This window comes from Hipposideros armiger, unplaced genomic scaffold (genome assembly GCF_001890085.2).
Source record: "Hipposideros armiger isolate ML-2016 unplaced genomic scaffold, ASM189008v1 scaffold_365, whole genome shotgun sequence".
Lineage (NCBI taxonomy): Eukaryota > Metazoa > Chordata > Mammalia > Chiroptera > Hipposideridae > Hipposideros > Hipposideros armiger.
This window is the reverse complement of record NW_017731715.1, coordinates 1,687,657-1,711,482: the sequence shown is the minus strand read 5'-3', so window position 1 is coordinate 1,711,482 and position 23,826 is coordinate 1,687,657. Positions and strand designations below refer to the sequence as shown.

Here is a 23,826-nt window from a genome sequence, read left to right as displayed (position 1 = left end):
TCCTGTCTTCCTTCCTTCCTTCCTTCCTTCCTTCCTTCCTTCCTTCCTTCTTTTTTTTTCCTTTCTCCCTTCCTCCCTTTCTTTCTTTTTTAAAAACAATCTGAAGGGTAACTATGGAGGATTTCAGTATACCCCTCAGACAGTCAACACTATCCCACAAAATTCTGGGGGGATGGTCAATTTTTCAACTAGATTTAATTTTCAGTAACAAATTAAATCTCCTGTCCTACTCCGCAACAATCAGTGGTTAGCCTTTGAGTGGTGGGATGATATAATTCTGGCATATATTTTGTATTCTGTGGGTCACGTATGTAATTTTGGGTATCTGTTTCTATATAAAAGCATTTTCAATGTGAAATGCTGTGTGCTCAGACTGGACAAAGTGTGAAATAGTACTCCACCATTTTTGTGAGTTAGAAAATACATATGACCGTTCACATTAAAATGAGCTATTTTACATGCGCTTTTAAAATTATATGGTTATTTTGCTTTTGCTTCTTTATATATCCTCTTAAAATATAATATTTATTACATTTCAAAGTCTTAGATTATAGATGGCATTTCAAAGTCTCTTTATAGAGTAGTTCATAGCACTGTTAATCATCACTCTAGAAACAGACCCTGTTTCTTAAAACATAACTTAATCTTTCATAATTTGTTTTTACTACTGGAAATTCTTTCATAATTTGTTTTTACTACTGAAAATTAATATCATTATAACTATATCATGCAACATTAGATAATTTTTTAGAATCATTTTAAAGTATTAAATACAATTTTGAGCAGCTACCTACATGGGTATGCATTTTTATTGCTTGTGTTAACATGTAATCATTAGAGGCAAAAATAATGGAAGCTATGGTTTGTGTAAGTGTTAAAAGGTTTACAAAAATAAAATTTTTATGTGAAAGCATTAAAGTTATTAACATTGTAGTTGACTCACGCTGTTTGCTCTTCCTAGTTGAAACAGCTTGTGTTGCGTGAACAAGAGATTGCAATTTTTATGGATGTTTTTTTTAAAATGTGAATTGATTTTATACTGTGTTTATAATATTGAGAAACAAAGAGTGAGGCAATTCTCTTAGTTCTCAAAAATGTATGTTACAGCAGGCACCGGAACTTCAGTGTACTTTTTTACCCTTTCTCATTAGGCTGCTGTGTTTAGTGGTGGAAAAAGACTTCTTTAATTTTTGTTGTCAACTATTTTAGAACACTGTGGCTGAATTGCAAGGAGTATCTGGCAACTGCAATAACAATAACAACTATTTCCTTAAGGTTTGTTTCCTGGTGGAATATGATGCTTATTGTCTGTACCTTCCTGCTTCGTGTGTGAAATTAATTATTCTATGTCTTATTAACTAGTTCTATGCTTGGAAGAACTTCTCCAGAGCTGTATGTTTTGTATGTTGAATAACAGTTTGAAAATTACCATTTGAGAAATAATATTTATTCCTGAAACATAGCACACAGTTTAGATGCAGATTCTGCAATTTGGACTCACTTCCTAATAATTAACCATGGATGTTTTTAACCCCTAACACTTTAAGTATTTTGTAATTTATATTAAAGGGATAAAAGATACCCAACAGAAGGGTTGTATGATGTTTGTACAATACAGTGTACACAGCGATTCACATTGTCTTTTTAAATCCAGTGTTTTTTTAAGAAAAAAAACTTTTGATATAAGTTCTTAAATTTTCAAAACAGTTGAATGCATAGATATTTAAATTATGGTAGTACTTATTTGCATGATTTATATGGTAGATATACCAAAATCTCTAAAAAGGTATTGCACTATAAGTAAAATAATTCTATCTCTAGTTGCCAGTAACAATGATAGAGGAGCTTAAAAATGGAAGTCAGGCATGTTTAAAAGGGAGACTGGTTTATGGTAATTAGAGGAGGCTTAAGAATAGGAGAAATATAAAACATTTTTAACAACTTGTTTACAGACTCCAGTTTGACTGGATTTTCAAAAATCATTAAATTTAATTGTATCTTTTGGTTTGTGATCCCCACATTGACAGTAGTGGTTATTGTCATTGAAACCCAGAATTATAAGGTGCTTGGAATACATTCAGTTGAAGACCGTATCCATGTTTGATTTAACCTAAAGTACGCATGAATCCACTCATGTGTGCACACATACACGCACACACACACATACAATCCCCAGGAGGTAGATATTCTCCTCTACTTGAAAAGTCCTCTTTAGAAATATTACTTGTATATAGAAACACTATTATCAAAACACTGAATACAGACAGGAAGAGGAGCAGTATCAATGGGAGACAGAGGTTAGAATACGGGTAGAAACCTTCGCTTAAATTATGTCATCTTTTTGTAGCTCATTTTCTTTATTTTCTTTTGTTTATCATAATACAAGTGATTTGAATGTTATTTTCTTGAGCCTACCACATTGTGGTGATATTTATTCATGAGCCAGATACAAAAAACACTAATGAACTTTATCAAATTCTTCTATGCAATTAAATTCCTCTGAGAGTATAGACTTTGTACTTCCTAGAAACCATGCTGGAACAAGTCTATATTACAGCGATGAAGCACAGAGTTTGCAGTGTTAAACAGATGTCATAGAAACACACAGAAATTACAGTATCGTTTTCAGCTTTAAAAACAAATTGAGTATAGTTTTTTTTTACCAAAGAGTTCTGTAATTGTTAAAAGGTACAGTGAGAGATGGGCCTTACTATCCTGGGAAACAGACTGACTTTCCAATGGGCCATAGGGATCCTGTGGTTTTCCTCTGCTTGCACCCTTGTTCTGTTTCCTCTACCTTGAATACCATAATCTGCACCAACTCTTGTTTGCCCTTGTATGCCCACTAATCCTGTTCACCTTTCAGGGCTCTGTTTATGTTCCATCTGTCTCCTCCACAAACTTTCATGGACTCTCTCAGCTGGGCTAGGGGCCCCTTTTTTATGAGTCAGTAGTACCTTGTATATCTCTCTCAATCATCATTCACCCATAAAATTCCCCCACTAGCTTGTAATCTCTTAATGACATGTTTCAAATAGCTGATTCATTTGTAATACATCCAAGGATGAGCACAGCACTGGGAAGATTAGAGGAAGCCAAGAAATTGAACTGAATTGAATCACTCAAAGAAAGTTAAGATGAACATTTGAGAGTAGAGTTCAATGAGGAGAATGAAATTTAGTTAGGAACATAATCTGAGACAATGAGCAAACAATGGCATAGACTACAGGTGTGAAAAGAGTGCCAAACCTAGTAAGACTAGAGATTGGAGATCGGGAAGGTACAGAAGGAATAATCTGTGTTTGTCCTTGGTTCTTTGGGATTTATCACTTTTCTATGGTCTTTTGCTCCCACATTTTGATTGTTCTGAGAGACCATGTAGTTTCAAGAAGATCCTAGCTCTGTCACTCTGCGCCAAAATCGTCTGCATGTAAAACCAGAAAAAAATGAATATGCATATTTAATTCCTTGAAAACCTTTGAGACCTTAGAAATAGCATTTTTGTGACTCATATTGACATTATTTCTCTCTTAGTCATAACTGAATAAACACAGAATAGAAACAGAATAGTCAAAATGGCCTAAATGATGATGTCAAGAACAGTATTACATAGATAGCCATCTTCTCCTGCCCAATGTATGAACTCAGAAACAGACTTCAATCATAGAAACACATTTTCATTGGCAATGAAAATGAAATGGTGACCTGACCAAGGACTAAGATCCTAAAACTGCCTTATCATGGAGGTTTGTCAGGTCTGATAAGGGCTCCATTCATTTTAAACTGATACTGATGCTAGTAAGGGTGGTGGTAAAAACTCTTAATTGATTTCTGGAATTCCGGTTCTTACAGGGGCCTTTAAAATTATTTTATTGATAAAGTTGACATAGAGTAATATGTGCAGATCTTAATTGTATGATTTTATATTTTTTATTATATATGTATATTTTACATATTAAAATCAATGTTAGTAAGGAATAATTCATATACAGTAAAATGCACCAATTTTAAATGTGTTTAACAGTTTAATGAATAACAACCACCTCCATCAAGATATAGAACATTTTTATTTCTTCAAATAGTTCCCTCATAAAACTTTGCAGTCACTGTCAACCCACAGCAACTAATCTACTTTCTGATACTATAGATTAATTTTTTCAATTCTAGAATTTCATTTGAATGAAATCATAAAGTGCATAATTTTTTATATCTGGGTTCTTTCACTTTTCATAATATCATATTTATCCTGTGTTCTGTATATTGGGATGATACTATAATTGGTATTTCTTTGAGCTATAGTAGACAAAGCTCAGGGCCCACGCAAAATGGGATGTCTAATTAGAGAACTTCAGCATAAAGTGAGAGCCCCATGGGCTCCACTGCTCTATAAAATGAAATAAATCTAATCATCTACCTCAAGAACTGCATGGGAAATTGCCAGTGTGAAACCTCATTGCTGAGTGAAAGGGAAGAAAACATTTTCTCTGAGAAATCATGATCACAGCAGCCTGAATTTATGCTACCTTCTAGGAGGGAGGAAAAAAAGCATATTCTTCCTTGAAGCACTCACCTTCAATCAGAGCCTAAAAGTTAAAATTTCAAGAAATATGAGCTTACAATTTCAAAGTACAAAACTCACAAGGAAATAAATCACCATAAGTAACAAACAAACAGCAGAAGAAAGAGAGGGAAAGGTTGGAAAGGAGAGGGAAGGGAGAATGAAAAGAAAAAATAAGGTCCAAGTTATTTTATCAGTTATATCAAAGTGGAACAAATATATCCAGTCACATATAACAGATTCCAGAAGACAAAAATGAAAGTAATACAACTCTGATAGCAGGCATTCAGTAAGTAAAACATGAAGAGTATGAAATGCATAAGGTAATCAGGTATATAACCTTGATAGCAAAACCAAATAATAATGAAAAAGACAATTTATAGACCCATCCTATTCATAAAAATAATACAAAAAATCCTCAACAAAATATTAGCAATCCATATCTAATAATATGTAAAAGAGATACCATGGCCAAGATGAGTTCAGCCAATAATGCAAGTATGGCTTAACATTTGAAAATCAGTCACTACTTGCATTCAAGATCATACTGGAATGCAAGAAGAAGAATTACAAGTAGACTGGAAAGTGATGTGATTTTTTTATTCACAAGTGATGTGATTGTCTTTTAGAAAACCTCAAACATGCCTACAGATAAATTGTTAGAAATAATATAAGATTTTAGCAAGTTTGCTCAATACATAAGTAATATAAAATATAACATCTATTTTGATGTGTCTACAGAGGGAAAATATAATTTATAAATGCCCCTGGTGAAAGGCAAGGCCTTGCCTAAGCAAAGATAGGCAAGACCTTCATGGAAAAAAATGAATTTTATTGAAATATGTTAAAGAAAGATTAAAAAGGACAAAGAAACCTTATTCATGGATTAAAAGACTCAGTAGCTTAGTTGAATCAACTTTCTCTGAGTTGATTTATACATTCAGTGTAATTCCAGCAAAAATAATCCTAAAGAATTTTAAAATAGATTTGGTAAGCTATTGCAAAAATATGTATGAAAGAACAATGCACCAGAAATAACCATGACATTTCACATGCCTTAGAAGAGAGATATTTATTACTAAGCTGTAGCAATTTAGACCCTGGGGCAAAAGAATGGAATGTTGGACAAGGAGCCCAGAAACAGGCCCTCACATATATGAAAATTTGATTTGTGACATCAATAACACTCCATATGAGTTGAGAAATGTTAGGCTTTTCAATGAAGGAAAAATGCTGAAATTGCAACCCCATCTCAATCTGTACTCAAAAATTAATTCCAGGTGGATTGACTACTCAAATGCAAAAAGCAAAACTATGAAATTTAGAAGACATTGTAGAAGAATATATTTATGACTTCAGTGTAAGAAATGTTTTCTTACATGAGACAATTAAGAAAGCAAAACCTTACATAAAGGAAAGGATTGAGAAAATAGACTACATTAAAATTAAGAACTTTGTTCATCAAAAGAATACCTTTTTGAAAGCAAAAAGGCAAACCAGAGGCTTGAAGAAAATATTTGGGAAATAAATAACAAAATGAATTATATAAAAATTTCTGTGAGCCAATAATCAGAGCATATACAGGCCATTGGCTTGAACAGTCACGTCAAAAGAGAGGAAATCTCAGAGGCCACTGAATGTATGAAAAGATGCCCTACAATATGAGCAATCAGGATGTGAAAATTAAAAGCCAAAAGGAAATACTTTATACCTACTGCATTGATTTAAATAGGATATTCTAAGCTTTGGTGAGGATGGGAAGTAAAAGGATCTCTTATTCTCTGCACGTAGAAATATAAATTGGCTCATTGACTGTATTATTAAAAGCAAAAAGGCACAGAAGAATACAGACAATATGATTTCATTTATATGAAGTTTAAAATCATGTAAAAATAAATGACACATTGTTGAGTTATACTAAAATACAATAGAACTAGAGAAAAGTAAGGATGATAAAATTCAGCAGGATTACTTGTAGAGCAAGCTCTTGAAATAGAATCAAGGAGGTACGCACAGAGGACCATATTTAAAATGTGGTGGTACTGCTCCTTTTCTTGAACTAGATTGTTAATTGATTGGTAGTGGTTATGTCATTAGTCATTATATTTTCTGTATGTTACAAAATACTCTTTATGTCAGCTCAGTATTTAATTAAAAAATTTAAATCTTCCACATACAATTGATTATATTTAGCAGTTATGTGGATATAAAATGAATATGACATACTTCCTGCTCTCCAAGGACTTATAAAATGATTTAAGATTCTGTGTCTCAAACTCGCCTCAATGTGGGAATCTCATAGTACTTCTTTAAAATTACAGAAGTACCAAATTTTCCACCCAGTCTCAGACTTACAGAATCTGCACTGTAATGGGCCTAGGGTTATGGGAGTTTGTGGGAAGGGTTAGATGCGATCAAAGATGGAATTGTCCAGCTTAAAGATGCCAGGAAACTGATGTAAAGACCTTGAAGTCCTGGTATTGCAGGCAGTTTGCAAGAAGGAATTGCTGCCATGGACCACCAGATAGTTATTCTCCCTCGAAGGAAATTGTAAGATTGAGATTATATTTATTATTAATCCATAGATAATCCACAGCAATACCATCAATGACATCTTTATTGTTTTTGCTTTTTTGTTTACTATAAAGTCTGTAACTGTAACTTCTGGTTCTGTTTGATGACCAGTTAGCACTTTTACAGTCATCTGTATCATTTTTTATATGAATACCCCATATTTTCCAAGATTCAGTTAGTTGTATAAATATTAAAATAATAGTAACATGTACCGCTTTGGTCACTGTAGTTGTTCTCTTCTGCAGATTAAAATTCAAGGAAATACGGATCTCGTAGTCTCTTCCCACAGTTCTGTTGGCATCAGAATAAGTGCTTCATTGTTTCCATGGCAAGTAAAATGAAACTCAAGGAAGGCTGCCAACTTGAAATTGCAGTGTGACACTTGAATTACAGAGGTCTGCTTTGGTCTGTTGACTGTTTAGTTCTGGATCTCAGTGGGAAAAATAGGGATCACTGGTTCCCTCCTCATATAGAATATATTTATCAGGGACTTAAAAAACAATGGCATTTATATCCTAATAAGTGGGTAACATTTATTAAGAATTGAGTTGGGAATATTGAGTCATGGAAAAATATAGTTTATACTCCCAAGAAGCTTGCTATTGTGCTGTGGAAACAATAAATATATATAGTAAAAAATTCAAATCATTTTCAAGCAACCTGTAAAAAAGCCAAATAACCATAGTGTAAAAAAATCATCACAACTAAGAACATACAAAGTAAAAACATGAATTGGAGGTTTGTGATTTCAGTTTTTATTTGGAAGAAGTTTTCTGTTGTTTTTGTTTGTTTGTTCCCTGTAACTGAGAAATAGGGTCAATATTGGGTATGTTCAAGGAGACCAGTTTACCTGCAGAGCAGTGTATATAGAAAAGAATAGTGGTTGGAAAGTCTTTGAAAAGGTAAATTGAACAATATGTAAAACTTCAAAAATCAGCTGTATTTTTAGACATTTTTTTCCATTAAATAATAACTGGGAACCAGTTCTCTACAGAGCTCTCATATTTCTGAGACATTCACTGCCCTTTGATTTGAACTATCTTTTCAAGTGTTTGTGTATGAACAACCTTGGAAGATAGACATAGTCTTTCCCTCTGGAGCAAGGGCAGTAATATTTGCTGCCTATTATAAAAGATGCAGGCTACCAAGCTCTGGTTTCCTCTCCTGACATGTCTACTTGTGTAGACATCATCTGGCCCTCTTCTCACCACTCTTTGGAAATTGCGACTTGAAGTATCAGCACAAAAATCATGATAGATTATATCAACTAATACAAAGACCCATCCTGGGTTAGAGGAAGATTCTGACCTTGTTCAGATAACACTTACAGAGAAACATTCTGACACTGAGCATGAAGGAAAGGAGTTTGCAATCACCATGGTCAGAAGCCTGGTAAATCCTTAGAAGTTGGGCTGATTCACTGGAGAGCTAATGGAGCAAGGCACATAACTGAAAATGAATGCCCCTTATTGCTGGCACAGAGCTGCTCTGTGCCTCCCTGCCCCTTGATGCCGCCTCTCTCTACCCTGACCTCAGAAGCATGAAGGAGAAAGATGACTGGGGTTGGGCTGACATCGCTTGGTCCTCCAGAGAGACCAAATACTATATGAACCTCTTAAGTATGCTGGGGAACTTTGGGAGGGGAGGTTCCCAAACTTTACAGTTTTGTGGATACCAACTCACAGATCACCATCTCCTCCAATCCCACAGCAAGAAGAGGTGCCCAGATTCAGCTGATTAGGTTTGGTTAGATTGCACAGTGGAAACGGAAGCTAAATGGCCTTGTGATGGGACCCTTTGAGCAAATACATGGTAATGTTGTTATGGCTTCCACTGTTAGATGTGTAACGGAATTGATGTGTTATAGGCCTGGACTTCTTTGTCCCATTAACACCAATGGAGTCTCCCATTCAGGGATTGCCACATGTAGAGCAATAATAGTAGGACACGTAGATCACACTCCTTGTTTTCTCCCAGATGATCCAGCAGAAACAATATGGAATCTCAGGAAGAAAAGGGGAAATCACAACTTATTTAAATACTTGACCAGAATACTCGGGCCGTTTCCCAGCACAACACTAAGTGTCGCATGCAGCAACCAAAACACACACACACACACACACACACACACACACACACACACACGGGTAACTACTAGCCTCCTGTTAAGCTCTTACGGAAACTGAAACTGCCTGATCCATGTTGGCCTTGTGACTCGCTCGCCGAATAGTCTCAGTTTGAGATGAGTCGACTTGAACTCACTGACCAGTAAGGTTGGAAGAGCCCAACAAACCTTGCTTGTTGATGGACATGATAGATTAAAGAAAACTGCCAGCCAGGCCCAACAGCATCTTAGATTTACATGAGCACGTAGCAGCTTTCCATCTCAGGGTAACTGGATCTGACACTCCACCTCCAGAAATAAGGCTTCCAGCTTAGTGAGGCCTCTAGTGCACAGAGGTTTCCTTCAATGCCTGGGCTTGGTTCACTGATGGTTCCGCTAAGCTGTCTACTGCTGTGTCTTGCTTTCCAACCTCAGCACCGGCTCTGCACGCCCGAAGAGGGACTTGGTCACTTTGCTCAGTCAGCAGAGCTCAGGCCGTTCTTGTAGCTCTGGCCAGTCCCCCCTTGATGAACCTTGTTACATTTTTACTTGCTCTTGAGCTCCTGTCCGTGACCTAACTGTTTTGTCTATCACTTGGAAAATTACAGACTAACAGATTACGTTTGGGGTGGAAACCGTGGAGACAAATCGTGACAAGTGATCAAACTCTTTGGGCCGCTCATGTAGCTGTACCTTAGGGATGGTTGTAGAGGCCTTCATGTATTTAAAGAAACACCATCATTAGGTCACGTAGCCTCAGATGACTCCAGAAACGCCTCCAAAATGAGGCTGTTCTTGGTTACTTGGGGTTGCTTTCCTGAGAGAGCTGACATTATTTATATACATCCTGCGGGCAATGTTCTTAGGATTGGACTCATTTAATTAGATAACAAAATTTGTTTCTGAATTTATGAGGTGGAATACTCCACCTCAATCCTAGAAGGCATTCTGCTCAACCTCAACTCACTGGCCAGAGTTGTTATGTATGATAGAATTACCCAGAACCCTAGATTTCCTTCTTGTAGGCCAATTCTGAGTCTGTGCAATCACTGATAGATTCTGCTATATCTGCATTAATACCTTAGGCCAAGTGGAAAGGTCAATGAAGAAGCTTAAGGAGAAAGCTGCCTGGGTTTCTAAAGTAGACCTTGACGATTTGTGGGATTTGTGTAGCCAGGAGGGTCTGGAAGCCTGGGGAAAGTGGCTGATCCTAGTACTATAGGTTGTACTCAATCTGTTGCTTGGACTCATTTTAATAGTACTCTTAATTATGTGCTGTGAGATAGATGGAATGGATTTGGTCCTAGCCACTCTTGGTCACACTGATCAGTGTAGCTGAGGGAATATCATACTCATGGGAACGTTCACCAGAAGCCAAGATGGTGTAGAAACGAGGGTGGATATTGTCTGGAGACAATTCCCCTATGAGTCTCACTTCTCTGCATGTCTTGTGAGCAGAGACACTGATGGCCTTTGTTTCATAGTCTCTTTTCAATGAGGTATGTATAGTGAACAGCCTTGGAAAACAGAGATAATGTCTCTCTTTAGGGCAGGTGAGAGACTTTGCTTCCCTCCCATTATAAAAAAACCTGGGTTTCCTAAACTCAGAATTTTTAACAAAAGGCTTTACAGGCACACCCTCTGCTTTATTTTTAGACCATGTTCTCCTTTAGTACCCTGCATTTGAACTTTGTTTGGAGGCCATTTCTTACTTTTAGAATCCAGGCTCTCAAAACCTTTAAGTCTTGGCTCCTTTCTGTTTAGCAGTCCTCTCCATTGATCGTTCTTTGGTTCCATTTTACTAAAAGCAGCAAGAAGAAATCAGGCAGCACCTTTGGCCCGCTGCTTGGAAATCTACTTAGCAAGATCACTCAGTTCACTAGGGGCATTTCCTACTTTCTCCTTAGAGAAGGTGAGATTGGTGCTAAGCTTTCTGCCACCACACAACTAAGGTTGCCCTTCCAGATTTCCACTTTCAGTTTGTTCAAGACAATCTTGGCTTTACCCTTCCAAAGCCTCCCAGCCTTCATTCACTGCCTGTTTCCAAAGCCACTTCCCCATTCCTCTGGATTTGTTATATCTGTTTGCTATTGCTGTATAACAAATTACCGCCAAAATGTAGCAACAAAAAGAAGGAATATGTATACATTCCAGTATCTGTGGGTCAGTTTAGTTGGATGCCTCTGACTCAGGATTTCTCCAAGGCTGTAAATATGGTGTCAGCCAGAGCTGCAGTCATTTAAATGCTCCACTGGGGGAAGATCTGCTTCCAGCCTCACTCACAGCTGTTGGCAGAACACAGAAAGTCCACGTTCAAACTCCCTCATGTGACTATTGGCAGGCGGCAGGCCCTTGCTGGCTCTCGGCCCGAAATATAAGCTCCTTTTGATGTGGGCCTTTCCAGAGGGCCACGCATAACATGGCAGCTTGTTTCTTGAGAGCAAGAGGACAAAAGAGATGCAAGTCACAGTCTTTTTGTAAACTAATCTCAGAAGTGACGTCCCATGCCTTCGGTTATACTCTGCTTGTTAGAAGCGAGTCACTAGGTCCAGCCCTCATTCAAGGGGAAGACGTTAGACAAGACCGTGATGAACAAGGAAGAAGGGATCATCAAGGGGTCATTTTAGAGCCTGCCTGCCATAGTGAGAAATACAGCCCCTGCTTTTGAGGCATACCTTTTCTAAGAGTAAGGGAGCAGCAAAACAAAAGAAAGCTTTAAAATACTGCAAAATCAAATGCTACTTTATGAACTGTCTACCACGATTGTTAGAAAATGTTAAGACAGGAGAGATAAGTTTGAGTTGTGACAAAAGCTTTTATAGGCAAATCTTAACTATCTGGTCAGAATTTTTAGGAAGAAGAATTTGTCAGCGTTGTTCCCAGTGACCGGAGTGAAGAGCCGAGCGCCTGAAGGCAGAGAACACAGAAGGCAGGCCTAGGCTACTGCATCGGTGACCTGGATGCAGACCTTTAGATGCTTCTCGATTTGGTGACTAGACAGTAAGAATGGAGTGAAATATCAGAAAGCATTCTGAGAACAAAGATGGACAGGAAAATTTTGAAGGACTTGATAAATGAGAGGAGAGATAGGCCAGGTATCATGTTGGATGTTTTGCGTATTTTATTTCTTTGGATCCTCTCAATATCCTGTGAGATTGGTGTCTTTTACACCATTTTATGGAACAGGAGAGCACAAAAGATACAAGCTGAATGACTTGCCCACTGTCATGCAACCGCACCGTTGCTGTTTTTTCTATTTTGGTGCCCCAGTCTCTCCAACCCTGAGGCCTATGCTTCTGCTCTGTGGCATTGTATTGGGAAAATTCAAAGCTGTGAAAAAGTACCCGGAGTCCAAAAGCCATCTAGTCGTTAAGCATACTCGAGGCACTTTAAATACTTTGAATACATCACTATTGGAAATCCACCAACCTTATGAGGAAGGTGCTGTTATTCCCATTTTATAGGTGAGCCAATGACACTGAAAGAGACTAAGTGGCCTCACATTGCAAAACTAGGACACACAGAAGTCACCTGACAGCAAATGAAAAGAGAAGCGATGCAGAGAAGGGGATCCTTTGCTGGAAGCCATCTGGATGGCTGGCACAGATTTAGGGATTTTAAACATGAAAGTGTTGGTTCGAGGTCTTTCTTCTCCAGAGAAAAAGCAACGGTCCTCTATTCTTTCACAGAACTGAGTCTGAAAATATACATAACCAAATTCAAATCCAGTAAACAAATTCCAACAAAAACTGCATAATCAAGGCTATTTTTATGATTAGCACCATTTAGTTTCCCTGAATTTACCAGAGCAAACATTGCTACAGCAAAAATTACTACTAATAGCTGAACCTAACAACAAGAGAAAACCCCCCAAAGGGTCATTTAGGCCCCAGCTGCAGCTGTGCTGCACAATATTTCTTACTTGAAAGCTGAGAATTAACAGGAAAATCCAACTCCACTGTGCTATGCAGATGTGGCTAAAACTGGATTAATTTATTCAGCAAACATTTCTTCAGAGCCTCCTCTACGCCAGGCAGTGTGCTAGCCATGCTGGGATTGCAGGAATAAATCCTACCTGGTACTCTCCAGGAATTTACAGTCGGAATAAGTTGATGGGAGAAGACAGTAAAGTCTCATGAGAGGTAAAAGGCACGGAGCAGAGACATAAAGGAGTGGATTAGAAGAGACAAGGCAGCAGTGTCATGGGATGTGCTAAGAGGATGGATATTCATTTTGGCTCACTGAGGTAAGAGGGGATCTAGTTAAGTGAGGAGAAAAGAGGCCTGGGCGTTTTCTGGGTCTTGATAGAAGCTGGTGCCTACTCTGAAACTGGGAATATAAGAAGAGGAGCAAGATTAGGAAAAGGCAAACTTTTATTTCAGAAAGAACAAATTTCCTTATAAAAGATTTAAATGGCAAGGTCTTCTAGGACCATCGTATTTAGGAGACCAGAACTTGTTAGTGAACGTCTGGTCACAAGATCGATTTGGAGAAGCTTTAGCGTGTTCTGATGTAGTGTTGGTACCACCAGCAGCAACAGCAGCAGCTACTCATTTGGAGCACTTAACCATGTGCCAGACTTGTGTTAGGCACTTAACAGGCACTGTCTAACTTACTCTCATGAGCACCTCGTGATCACAGAGCTGGAATTTAAACCCAGGCCTATGTGATTTCAAAACCAAGAACCTTTCATTGGTCTCCACTCTGTCAACTCACCAATATAACAGATACTATCCGTTCCTTCCGTAAAACCTAGCCAGACTGAAATCTACAGCTCTCATGAGTGTTCAAGGCTCTCGTATGTCTACACGCTCCTGCTCCCACCAGTCAAACATTCTATGTTCCCGAAGAGGCAGAACGTGTCAGCTGTACTTATTACTATAATTATGTATTTCAATAAGATATTAAATGCTCTAATGGAATATGGGCATAAAGGAAGTTCTGTTGATGAAAATGAGGTAAAATGCTTAGGAAGATTTAGTCAAGACTGGGTAGCTCAAGAAAATTAGATGTGAGGTGGAAATGTAAAAGAGACAAACCATAAAAAAACGAGAGGAATTTTGCACCCATTTTGCCTTGCAAGTATCTTTTTCATCCATTTTAAGACTCTGCAATAATTCGATAGATTGTATGCTGTGGTTCTGGTTTATATAAGAAAGAGTGCGTAAAACGTCAGTCAGCAGACCAATAAGCCAGATCTTTTGAAGGAGACTCCTATGCACTTGCCCAGTGTGAGCACATGATGAGAGAAAAGAAGAGAAAGAACTTTGCAGCTCACTAGAGATACTCTTCAAAATCTTCAAAGTGAATCGAATGATAATGTTCAAACACATGGAAAGTGAATCTTAGCACAACAGGATTATGTGCTAGGGTTTTGGTTGGGGAGATAGTAAAGGAATGTATTTCTGGTTTTTGTTTTGTTTTTCGTCCCTGCAAAGCTTTCATTTCCGTAGACTGCAAGCAGCATAGCACAGAAGAAAGAGCATGAGCTTTGGAATTTGTTAGATGTAAGTTCAAGAACATAACTAATTGTTTAACCTTGGGTAAAGCCTATGAGTCTGTTTCCTCAAATTAAGATGGTGTGGTAATACTTATATCAGACAGTTTTTAAGAAATGTACAGTGTTGGCACACAGTAAGTTACAAAATAATTGCTATTCATTTTTTGCCCCCTTTTGGGGGGCTATTAAAAATTCTAAGATATTAACAAGGTAGATAAGATAAAAAGGAATATTTGTTGTCTCTGTCAGTCTTACCCTAACAACTATTCTTGCCTCATTTAAAGTGGATTTGCAGGTTGGTACAAAGAACTTTATTTGAAAGATGTTGAATCTGGCCAGAAATAGAGAGAAGGAACTGGATACCACTGGGAATACTTGGTTGTGGCAATTGCATTTTTGTACATTGTCCATCTTCCTCAGTAAATGTCAGATTCAATCCAATCTAATTTTGAGGTTTATGAAATTTTGCTAACATATAATCCCATGTAATTTATTTCACTTGCAAATTAACCATAAAAGTAATGTCCATTTTCAATAAAGATAAAAGAATCAGAAGAACACATTATTCTTAGTCTACTAAACGTAACTTCTTAACTTCTAGATGTTTATGAGATTCGGCAGTAAATGCATCCTAATTCTAAAGCCTGTTCAGGGTGGGAATGGTAAATGATCAGCGAGAAAGAGGGGCAACAGAAAGTTTTTAAACACCCTATCCAGAGCCTCTAATAAGTAATAAATAAAATCAAGATAGTAAAAGACACATCTTCTCCTCAGGATGCTTATAAGACTAATTGAAAAGAGAAAACAATAGTAAATAAAAAGGTGAAATGAAAAATAAAAAGAATTTTAGCAGAATTGCAGGTAGTTTGGGTATTGAGAAGAAAAGAAGACTGACGAAGTAAAAAATAAGAGAATCAAGAGGAAGAAATCTTAATAACTTACATATATGAAGATAACTATTGTAAAATGGATGACAAATCCACAGTACTTAGAGGTAAGAATTGCATATATTGTGTATACCGTCATCTGTTATTCAGTATAAGGAGTGTTAAAAAAAAAAGTGACAAAATGCTACCCTCTTAACAAATGACTTTGCAGTGCATTTTCTTGATATTACTGAAAACCTCCTTAGGAGGTTATAGATATTACCAAGTAAATGCAATTGGCATTCTTGGATTTATTCTCTTAAAAGTATGTGTTAAGATGCTGTTATATGTCAGGCCACATCCTGGGCACATATTTATATTCATTGCCTTATACATAGTGAAGAAGAACATTTTCAAGCTGGCAAAAGGAAATCAAATTCTTCGTTTCAATTCTTACGTTTAAAATGTGCCACGTTGTCGGACTTTAAATTTAGCTTAAGATTTTATTGTCACTGATGATATTCATCAAATTGATGACACAGAAGTGAATTTTATATACCTAGTTTAGGCCTTCATAGTAAAGGTTTCGGCTGCCAGTTGTAATTACAGGGTTAAGAACAAGCACACCCATGGTCCTGTGTCAGATGGCTGCTGGACTCATCACGGTGATCACTTCTTAGGTGTACAACTGTTGAATAACTATGATATTCCCTGAAACTAATATAATATTGTATGTTGGCTGTATTTTCATAAAAACCTTTTGCAAAAAGCACATGGTTTTACATCTCCAAATCAAAACTTTCAGCAAGGTGTCTTGAGATTGTGTACTTACCAGCTTTGTTACATTCCTGTTGAATAACATCACCAGGACTTACAAAATATTATACCATATATATATATATATATATATATATATATATATATATAAATTAACTTATAGAATAGCACACAAAAAATACCAACTCTGGAATTAGAGTTCTTTTAAGATTTGTAGGCTCTAAATTATACCAACAAACGGAAGCTGTCTGGAAGCAGCCGCCACCCCGCCACTTTTCACCTACCTTCCCCAGTCAGTGCCAAAGACACTTGGAATAGTATTTATAGTTTAGACATTTTTCAGACTGGTTTCTAAAGAGTCCTAGATTTCCAAGTACTGAGGAGCTATATAGGATCAAGATGGAGGCCACCAAACTCTTACTCTTTCAGTCAAAGCATCTCTGATTTTCTTTGAGGGGGGCAAAGAGTTTTAACTAACCAGTTTGGAAAAATCACTGCTCTATGTGAACTATCCTGACCTTACCTCTGTACAGGTGCCACCAAAGTGAAGGTCTTCATGCTAGTAGCCTCTGTGTAGGGAAGTGCAGTCTGAAGGATGTCAAGGCAGTTTGTTCATCATGATCAGTGGTCCTCAGATTCCTTAGTAGAAATGGTGTCTACTTCTGGGCACCACAATTTCAGAGCAATGTGGAGAACTTGGGGAGACTCAGAGTGCAGGTACAAAGACAATTACAGAAAATGAGACCTATGAGGAAACGAGATGTTTTACTTGAAAAAGAGAAGTCAGAATGGCAATTTAATAATGGTCTTCCAGACATTCGAAATTATTACATTGAGGTTAATGACCATATTCCCTTTATGTGCAAACATGGTAAAAGAAAGAGTTTCGGCCTTAGCAAGAGCATAGTACAGAACCAAAAGAAAAGCAGTAATCAGATGCCAAGCCCATTTAATCACAGGAACAGATCACTCAATACACAGTTTGTGAAAGTTTTCTAAAGACAATATGAATTTCTATTTCATGTATTAGATATTACTACCTGAAGGAGCAAAGAGGAATTAAATGAACCTTGTTTTTCAACCCTGTGAGTCAGTGATTTATCTTTAAATTGTGTCATAAGGTATAGATTTCAAACAGTTATTTTGAGTTAGCGTCTCAGTCTGATATTGCTAAAGGAAGAGCTACTTTCTAATAATGTTAAGGAAGTTAGTGGTGAGGAAGAACATTTATGCCAGGGATCATGAATTAAGATATTTACAGGGGCCTGCGGGTGTCATGAAGGAGTGAAGCTAACAGCGTAGAACAATATGGAGTTACAGAAGTTGTGTATTAAAAAGTGTGTGACCCATCTAAAAGGAGTAACCACTGCTGACTGTGGCCAACTATTGTCATGCCACGATGTGCCTGTATTGCCAGATCTTTGGCTTTCTCAAGAAACACTGGAAATCTAGAATCGTATGTGAAAAAAACTTTTAGCATTGACCAGATCCTAAGATTTATCAAAGTACTCTTGCAAGCAAAACAATACACCTGTGTGGGCTGTAAATTAGAAACCTTTGGATTATTCTTTAGGTCACTAGTTCACCACCACATTAGTTAAATGAAACAGAACTGATTGAATTTTAAAGCTTAGGTGAATTAATCTACTCAACTTTTGTAAGGCTTAATTAAAGCCCTTTCCAACTCTGAATCTTTTGACCTCATCTTCCTTCTTCCCAGCTCCCAATATTGGGTGACTTATTCACACAAGTGAGAATTTAAAGGAATTATTTCCCTTAGCAACATAATTGTATTTAATGAAACCATCAAATGCTTAGATTGAAAACAACTTTTGTTGTTGTGCTAAAGATGCTACTGATGCTATTAGATTTTTAGAAATGCATTATACATAGCATAAGCATGTCACTTGGGATCTTTGAACTAACATTTGTTTATAACATTGGCTGCATGAGGCATGCTTGACTTAAAAGCCTACTTACACTTTTTACCATGTGGTGACATGTTTTCTTGCTCTTTTGTAAAATATTTTCGAATAACCCACCTCCCCCTAGGGTGAGGACAGCTGGATTTCTGAAATCCCCTTCCTTACAGACAGGAGAATATGCCACAGATGAAGAGGAAGATGAGGTAGGACCTGTCCTTCCTGGAGGTGACATGGCCATTGAAGTCTTTGAGCTACCCGAGAATGAGGACATGTTCTCCCCATCAGACCTGGACACGAGCAAGCTTAGTCACAAGTTCAAAGAGGTAAGCCTGCTGATCTGCAAAATAGTCTTCTATACCTGCCCATTTCATTATTAAATATATACATTTGTTTGAAAAATGTACTAAGAATAATCAGTTTTCAAAGTAGAGTCTTTTAATAACAGATTGTCTTAAATCTCATTGAATTTCATGGTAAAATTTAAGTGGATCTCATTCCACAATTAATTTAAATGCTTGTTATTTGTCATAGTGATGGCTTGCAACTTGTCTATTCCATAATTTCAAGCTATAGCATAAGTGTGCAGTTTTCATGATAAGTTCAGGTTCTATGTTTTCAGTTTTATGGAAATTTGGGGACCTGGTGATAAGCTTTTCTTTTTTAAAAAACCTGTTGGTGATTCTCTAACAAGTTAAAAAAAAAGACAAGATCTCAACAGGAATTAAATGACATAACCCAAATTGTTTAATTGAAGAAAGTTTAGTGAATAAACTTTGTACAGAGTTAACAGGACTACCGAGGGACTGTGACGTGCACACGGCCTAGCAACAGCAGGAACCTGTTACCATCTTTTGGTTTAATGGCAAAGCCGGAAAGAGATTACCTTTTTTGAAGGAGAGCCATTCAGCGTCCACACCTTTATTAGATGCGGACACTGCTAAAAACTCCATCCTGAGGGCAAGGGCAGTATATACCCAGATCCTTCACTCACCCTGCCGATGCCTCCCATCAGCCAAACCTAGGCAGGGGCGCCTGCAAGATGCTGTCTTGAAATCCAAAGGGGTCAGCACTCCGGGGGCAGGAGCTGTTGGAATGGGTCCTGAGGGGCAAATGCAGATGACCACACAAACTCTTCCTTCAAATTAACTACTCAGAACCCCAGCATGTAAAGCAGGAGCAGTGATGAGTTAGGTCCCCAGGCAGTTCATTCCTAATGGCTTTAGGGAGCACCCTCCATCGTTGAAGACAGCATGTCATTTACAGCCTCCCCACCATGACCACCGTTCTGTGGTTTCAAGTCTGTTAGGAACTTGGAAAAAAATGTCCTAAACATGAAAAACAAGGTTGATAATTGCAGATTTATAATTTCTAATGTTATATATAGTTTCTAATTTTATTTAATTTCTAATTTTGATTTATCATAAGTAGGTCAATTTTATATGTTCTGATGTTATACCTAATTTGCCTAATATGCTGACTTACCTTTTTAATTCCTTATGACAAATTTAGATTTGTGAGACCAGTATCAAAGTGAATGTACTTTTCAAGTATAAGTTTTATTTTAAAAAAAATTAAGTTCACTATAAATTTTAGAAAATACAGATTTATATAAATACCAAATCACTCATAACCCCAGTACTGTGGTATTTGGGATTATAGCGTATATACTGTATTGAATTCCTATTCTTTATACTTAAACTTGTATTATTAGGATTCTCCTATGTCATCGAATGTTCGCCCATAAGTGTTGCTTCTTCACTTTCATCTATGGATCTTTTATGATTTACCTTAATTCCTTGTTTTGGAACATGTTTTTGTAGACCTTTCTATAATAATTATTATTAAAAGTAATACTGCAATAAATATCTATATAATACATATCTTTAGGATGATTTCTCACCTTAGAATTATTAAATCAAAGGATATGAATATTTTGGGGGCTTGTGATATTTAATGCCAAGTTGCCACCAGAATGGCTTCTCTTGTTGATACAGAAATGTATTCATTTATGTGTTGAGAGTGCCTATTTCTCCTCCATCTATTGTTACTGGTCAGGTTGAACCATTTCCATTTATATAGTTCACAGAGCCCTTGAGGCAAAATACATGGGTTTCTCAGATGACTTATGACAATTCCTAGTTCTATGTGGATCAGATATGAACGTCTCAGTGACAGTGATGTATGCTATTATATAATGATCACAAAACTCAGAATTCCCTTACAGTAGGGGTTGCAATAGCTATCTTAGGACCACTTCTTATAAAGGCTTTCTGTGTTACCTGAAAGCTTTAAACCAAGGAGCACTGCAGAAAAAGAAAGTTCTTCTGCAGGAAGTGGCTGAGTGGAAGGAAGGGGTGTAAGCTAGGTACCTTTGTCTCCATGGGTCTGATTTGGCCCAAGAATAAAGATTATCTAGAAGAGTAGATGGACCGTGTTCTTTAAGAAATCTTCCTAGAATATTGTAACTCTCATCCAACTTTGAGGCAGTAAGGTCAAGGTAGTATACTCTGGCAAAAAGAGCTATTGTATAGCTCTTCCATGTTGCCAGGTGAGTATGGCCCCTACTCTTTGGTAGGTAACTGAGCTGGAAGTAGGGTCCACATTCTTTTATGGAAGCCAAAGAGCCTAAAAAGCAGAAATAGAATATAGAAGGTTGTATCTTTCCTTTTCTAAATTGAGCCAAGGACTCAGTGCTTCATAAATATTGTTTGAAGTGTAAACCATTGTGTAGACAACTACATGATCTAGACCAAGATTCAGCAAACTGTGACCCATTGGCCAAATCTAGCCCACTGCCCTTTTGTGTAAATAAAGTTTTATTTAAATACAGCCATGGACATCTATGTATTTATTATTTGTGGCTGCTTTCATGCTACAACAGCAAAGTTGAGTAGTTGTACAGAGACCATAGGGCCTGCAAATCCTAAATGATTTGCTGTCTGGCCTTTTACAGAAATTGGTTGCTGACCTTTGTGTCAGCTGCTGCATGATTTTGTATAACATGGCTGATTTGTTTTTAGCCTGAGTAACCAAATTATAGTTTTCTTTTAATTTTGGCTTTCAAGAACAGACAAATACCACATCATTTCACTTCTAATTCACTGATTTTTCTTTTGTTTTATATTTAACATATTAATATATTCAGGAGATTGCCACCAAGTATCCCTCTGTGGCATTCTTACATAGCATCCATATCTTCTACAGTGCCGTTATCACAGTTTTAAATTCCTTTATGTGATTAACACACAGGCCCAAACACTGCATAGCACTAGATATTTTTCATAAGGTTATGCACAAAACCTGGGATGGAGGTGGGTAATCATATTGTATTGGAGCCTGTACAGTCTCAGAGTACAGAGGGTTCTATTCATCACATTATTTCAAACGGAAAGTACGTGTACTATTTGGGCAAAGCACTTCAGTCTGACATTATCTCAGTCAGCTCTACTTTCAGCCTGTTTGTACCTTCCTAGTAGACTCTAAGCTCCTCCGGGTTTGCTCATTTTACATCCTCAGCCTTTGCACAGTCCTTGGCATAGAGTTAGTGGTTCAGTATCTGGTGAAGGAATGTTCTCAAGCCTATACCAAAATTTGTTACATAATTCAAGACAGGTACTTAATATAATTTTTCCAAATAGTTGACAAGATGGCTAGCACTTTTATTAAATGCTCATTTACCCATTTCCCTCTGGTTGGAGAGCCAGCGTAATTAGCTACAGAATCTGTGCTTTTATACTCTGGACTGCTTTTGGTCTTCATATTCTGTTCCATTTTCTCATTCTTTGCTGAAATACTATGAGGCTACATATTAAACATTGATGGAGTAAATCCAATCTAACTCTTCTCTTCACAAATTCCTTTACTTTTCAACTTACTCAGGAAAACATTTGAATCACTTTATTAATTCCCTTGAAAAGATGTTTGTAATTACATTAAACTAGTAAATTAACTTGCAGAAAACTAGCAAGTTTTATCACACTAACTCTTAATCTAAGCTTATGGGATATAGCTTTTTAATTCCAGCCCTTTTTTTCTGACCTCTAAAATGTTAGAGTCCCTTCTATTAGTTACATAAGCGTCCACCTGTAAGTAACAGAAATTGTTAAAACTAGAGTAGATTTATCAAAAGCTGCCACAAAGATTATGTTAGCTTTGATATAAATTAAGGTTCTTTATTTTTCTAGTTTCAGGAGTGACTTTAATAAGAGAGACTTAATGACCTGCATAAGATAGAAATTACTGTTCCCTGAAAGTTTCTTATTCCTCAGCTGTAAAACCATCTGTGCCTTCGTGGAGGAAGATTTTAAATATCTTTTAAAATAGCTATTACTCTAGTCAAGTTTTCAAGCTTTTCTTGGGCCAATTTTGATCTTTTTACATTTTTCAAGAAATGCATGTATTTCTTCTACACATTTCTATTCGCTTATAGTTTTATAATACAAGTTTAAAATACTGAAATCTTTCATATCTATAGTTACCCATTTTATTCTTTCTCTATTTGAATATTTTCATTTTTTAGTTGTTTTCCTAGAATTTTGTCTGAAATGCTACTTTTTACATTACTATTTTTTAAATTAAAAAATACCTATTTTATTATTTCCTACCAATATCTTTATTTTTCATCCTTTCTTCTTTACTGATATTAATCAGTTGTGCTTACTACATTAATTTTTGATAACTTTTGCATTCTGTAAGTGTATTTAACGCTATAATTTCTTCTGAATATTGCTTTAGCTACATGTCACAATTTTTTACATTTAGAGCGCCATTGTCGCTTAGACCAGTTTTCTCTTGGGATTTCCTCTTTAACACAAAAATTATTTAGTGGTATATTTTACTTTTTAGACATATGGAACTTAATTTTGCTATGCTTTGGTAATCGGGTTCTAATTTCATCACACTCTGGTCAGAAGATATTCCATATGATAGCTGATTAGAATTTTTGACATTTTAGCTTAATTCATAAATAATTTTATTTAAATATTTCTCATGTATGCAAAAAGCACACATATTCTCTGTTTAGGTATGAAATTTATATATGTTTTACATTTATATAAATAAGATTAATAATACAAACACATTTCTCTATAGCATGGCGTAGATTTTGTTTTCTTATCTGCTGGCTTGGAAAAACATGTCAAAATCACAAGCTACAGTTATTTTTATATATAGTTCTCTAAGTTATAGTTTTATGTATTTTAAATGTTGTTAGCTGCATATATATTCAGGATTGTTAGTTTCTTGATTTATTATAACATCTTTCGTGTCCCTTATGATGCATTTTACCTCAAATTCTATTTAGTCTGATAGTAAAAATTCAACACTGCCTTTCTTTTGCTTCGTATTTCTTCACAGCATCTATTTTTTCTATCTTGGTTTTAAGCCATTCCCTATCCTTTTGTTTAATGTGTTTCCTTTAGTCAACCTATTCCTAAATTCTACTTCTATCCTACCCTAGGAGTCTTTGTCAGTTAATTGGTGAGTTTAACTCATTTACATTTATTTTAATCACTTTATTGTTA

The 23,826-nt window shown here is 36.5% G+C and overlaps 1 protein-coding gene across 1 annotated transcript in view; it reads left to right on the top strand.

Moving 5' to 3' along the window:
- The window catches only part of LOC109393134 (neurabin-1-like), a 134,143-nt gene that overhangs the window by 44,565 nt on the left and 65,752 nt on the right, over positions 1–23,826 (top strand). Inside the window, exons 6-7 of the mRNA XM_019662074.1 lie at positions 1,210–1,275; positions 18,472–18,627. Of these exons, the coding sequence (XP_019517619.1) occupies positions 1,210–1,275; positions 18,472–18,627 (222 nt within the window). The remainder of the gene's footprint in view (positions 1–1,209; positions 1,276–18,471; positions 18,628–23,826) is intronic.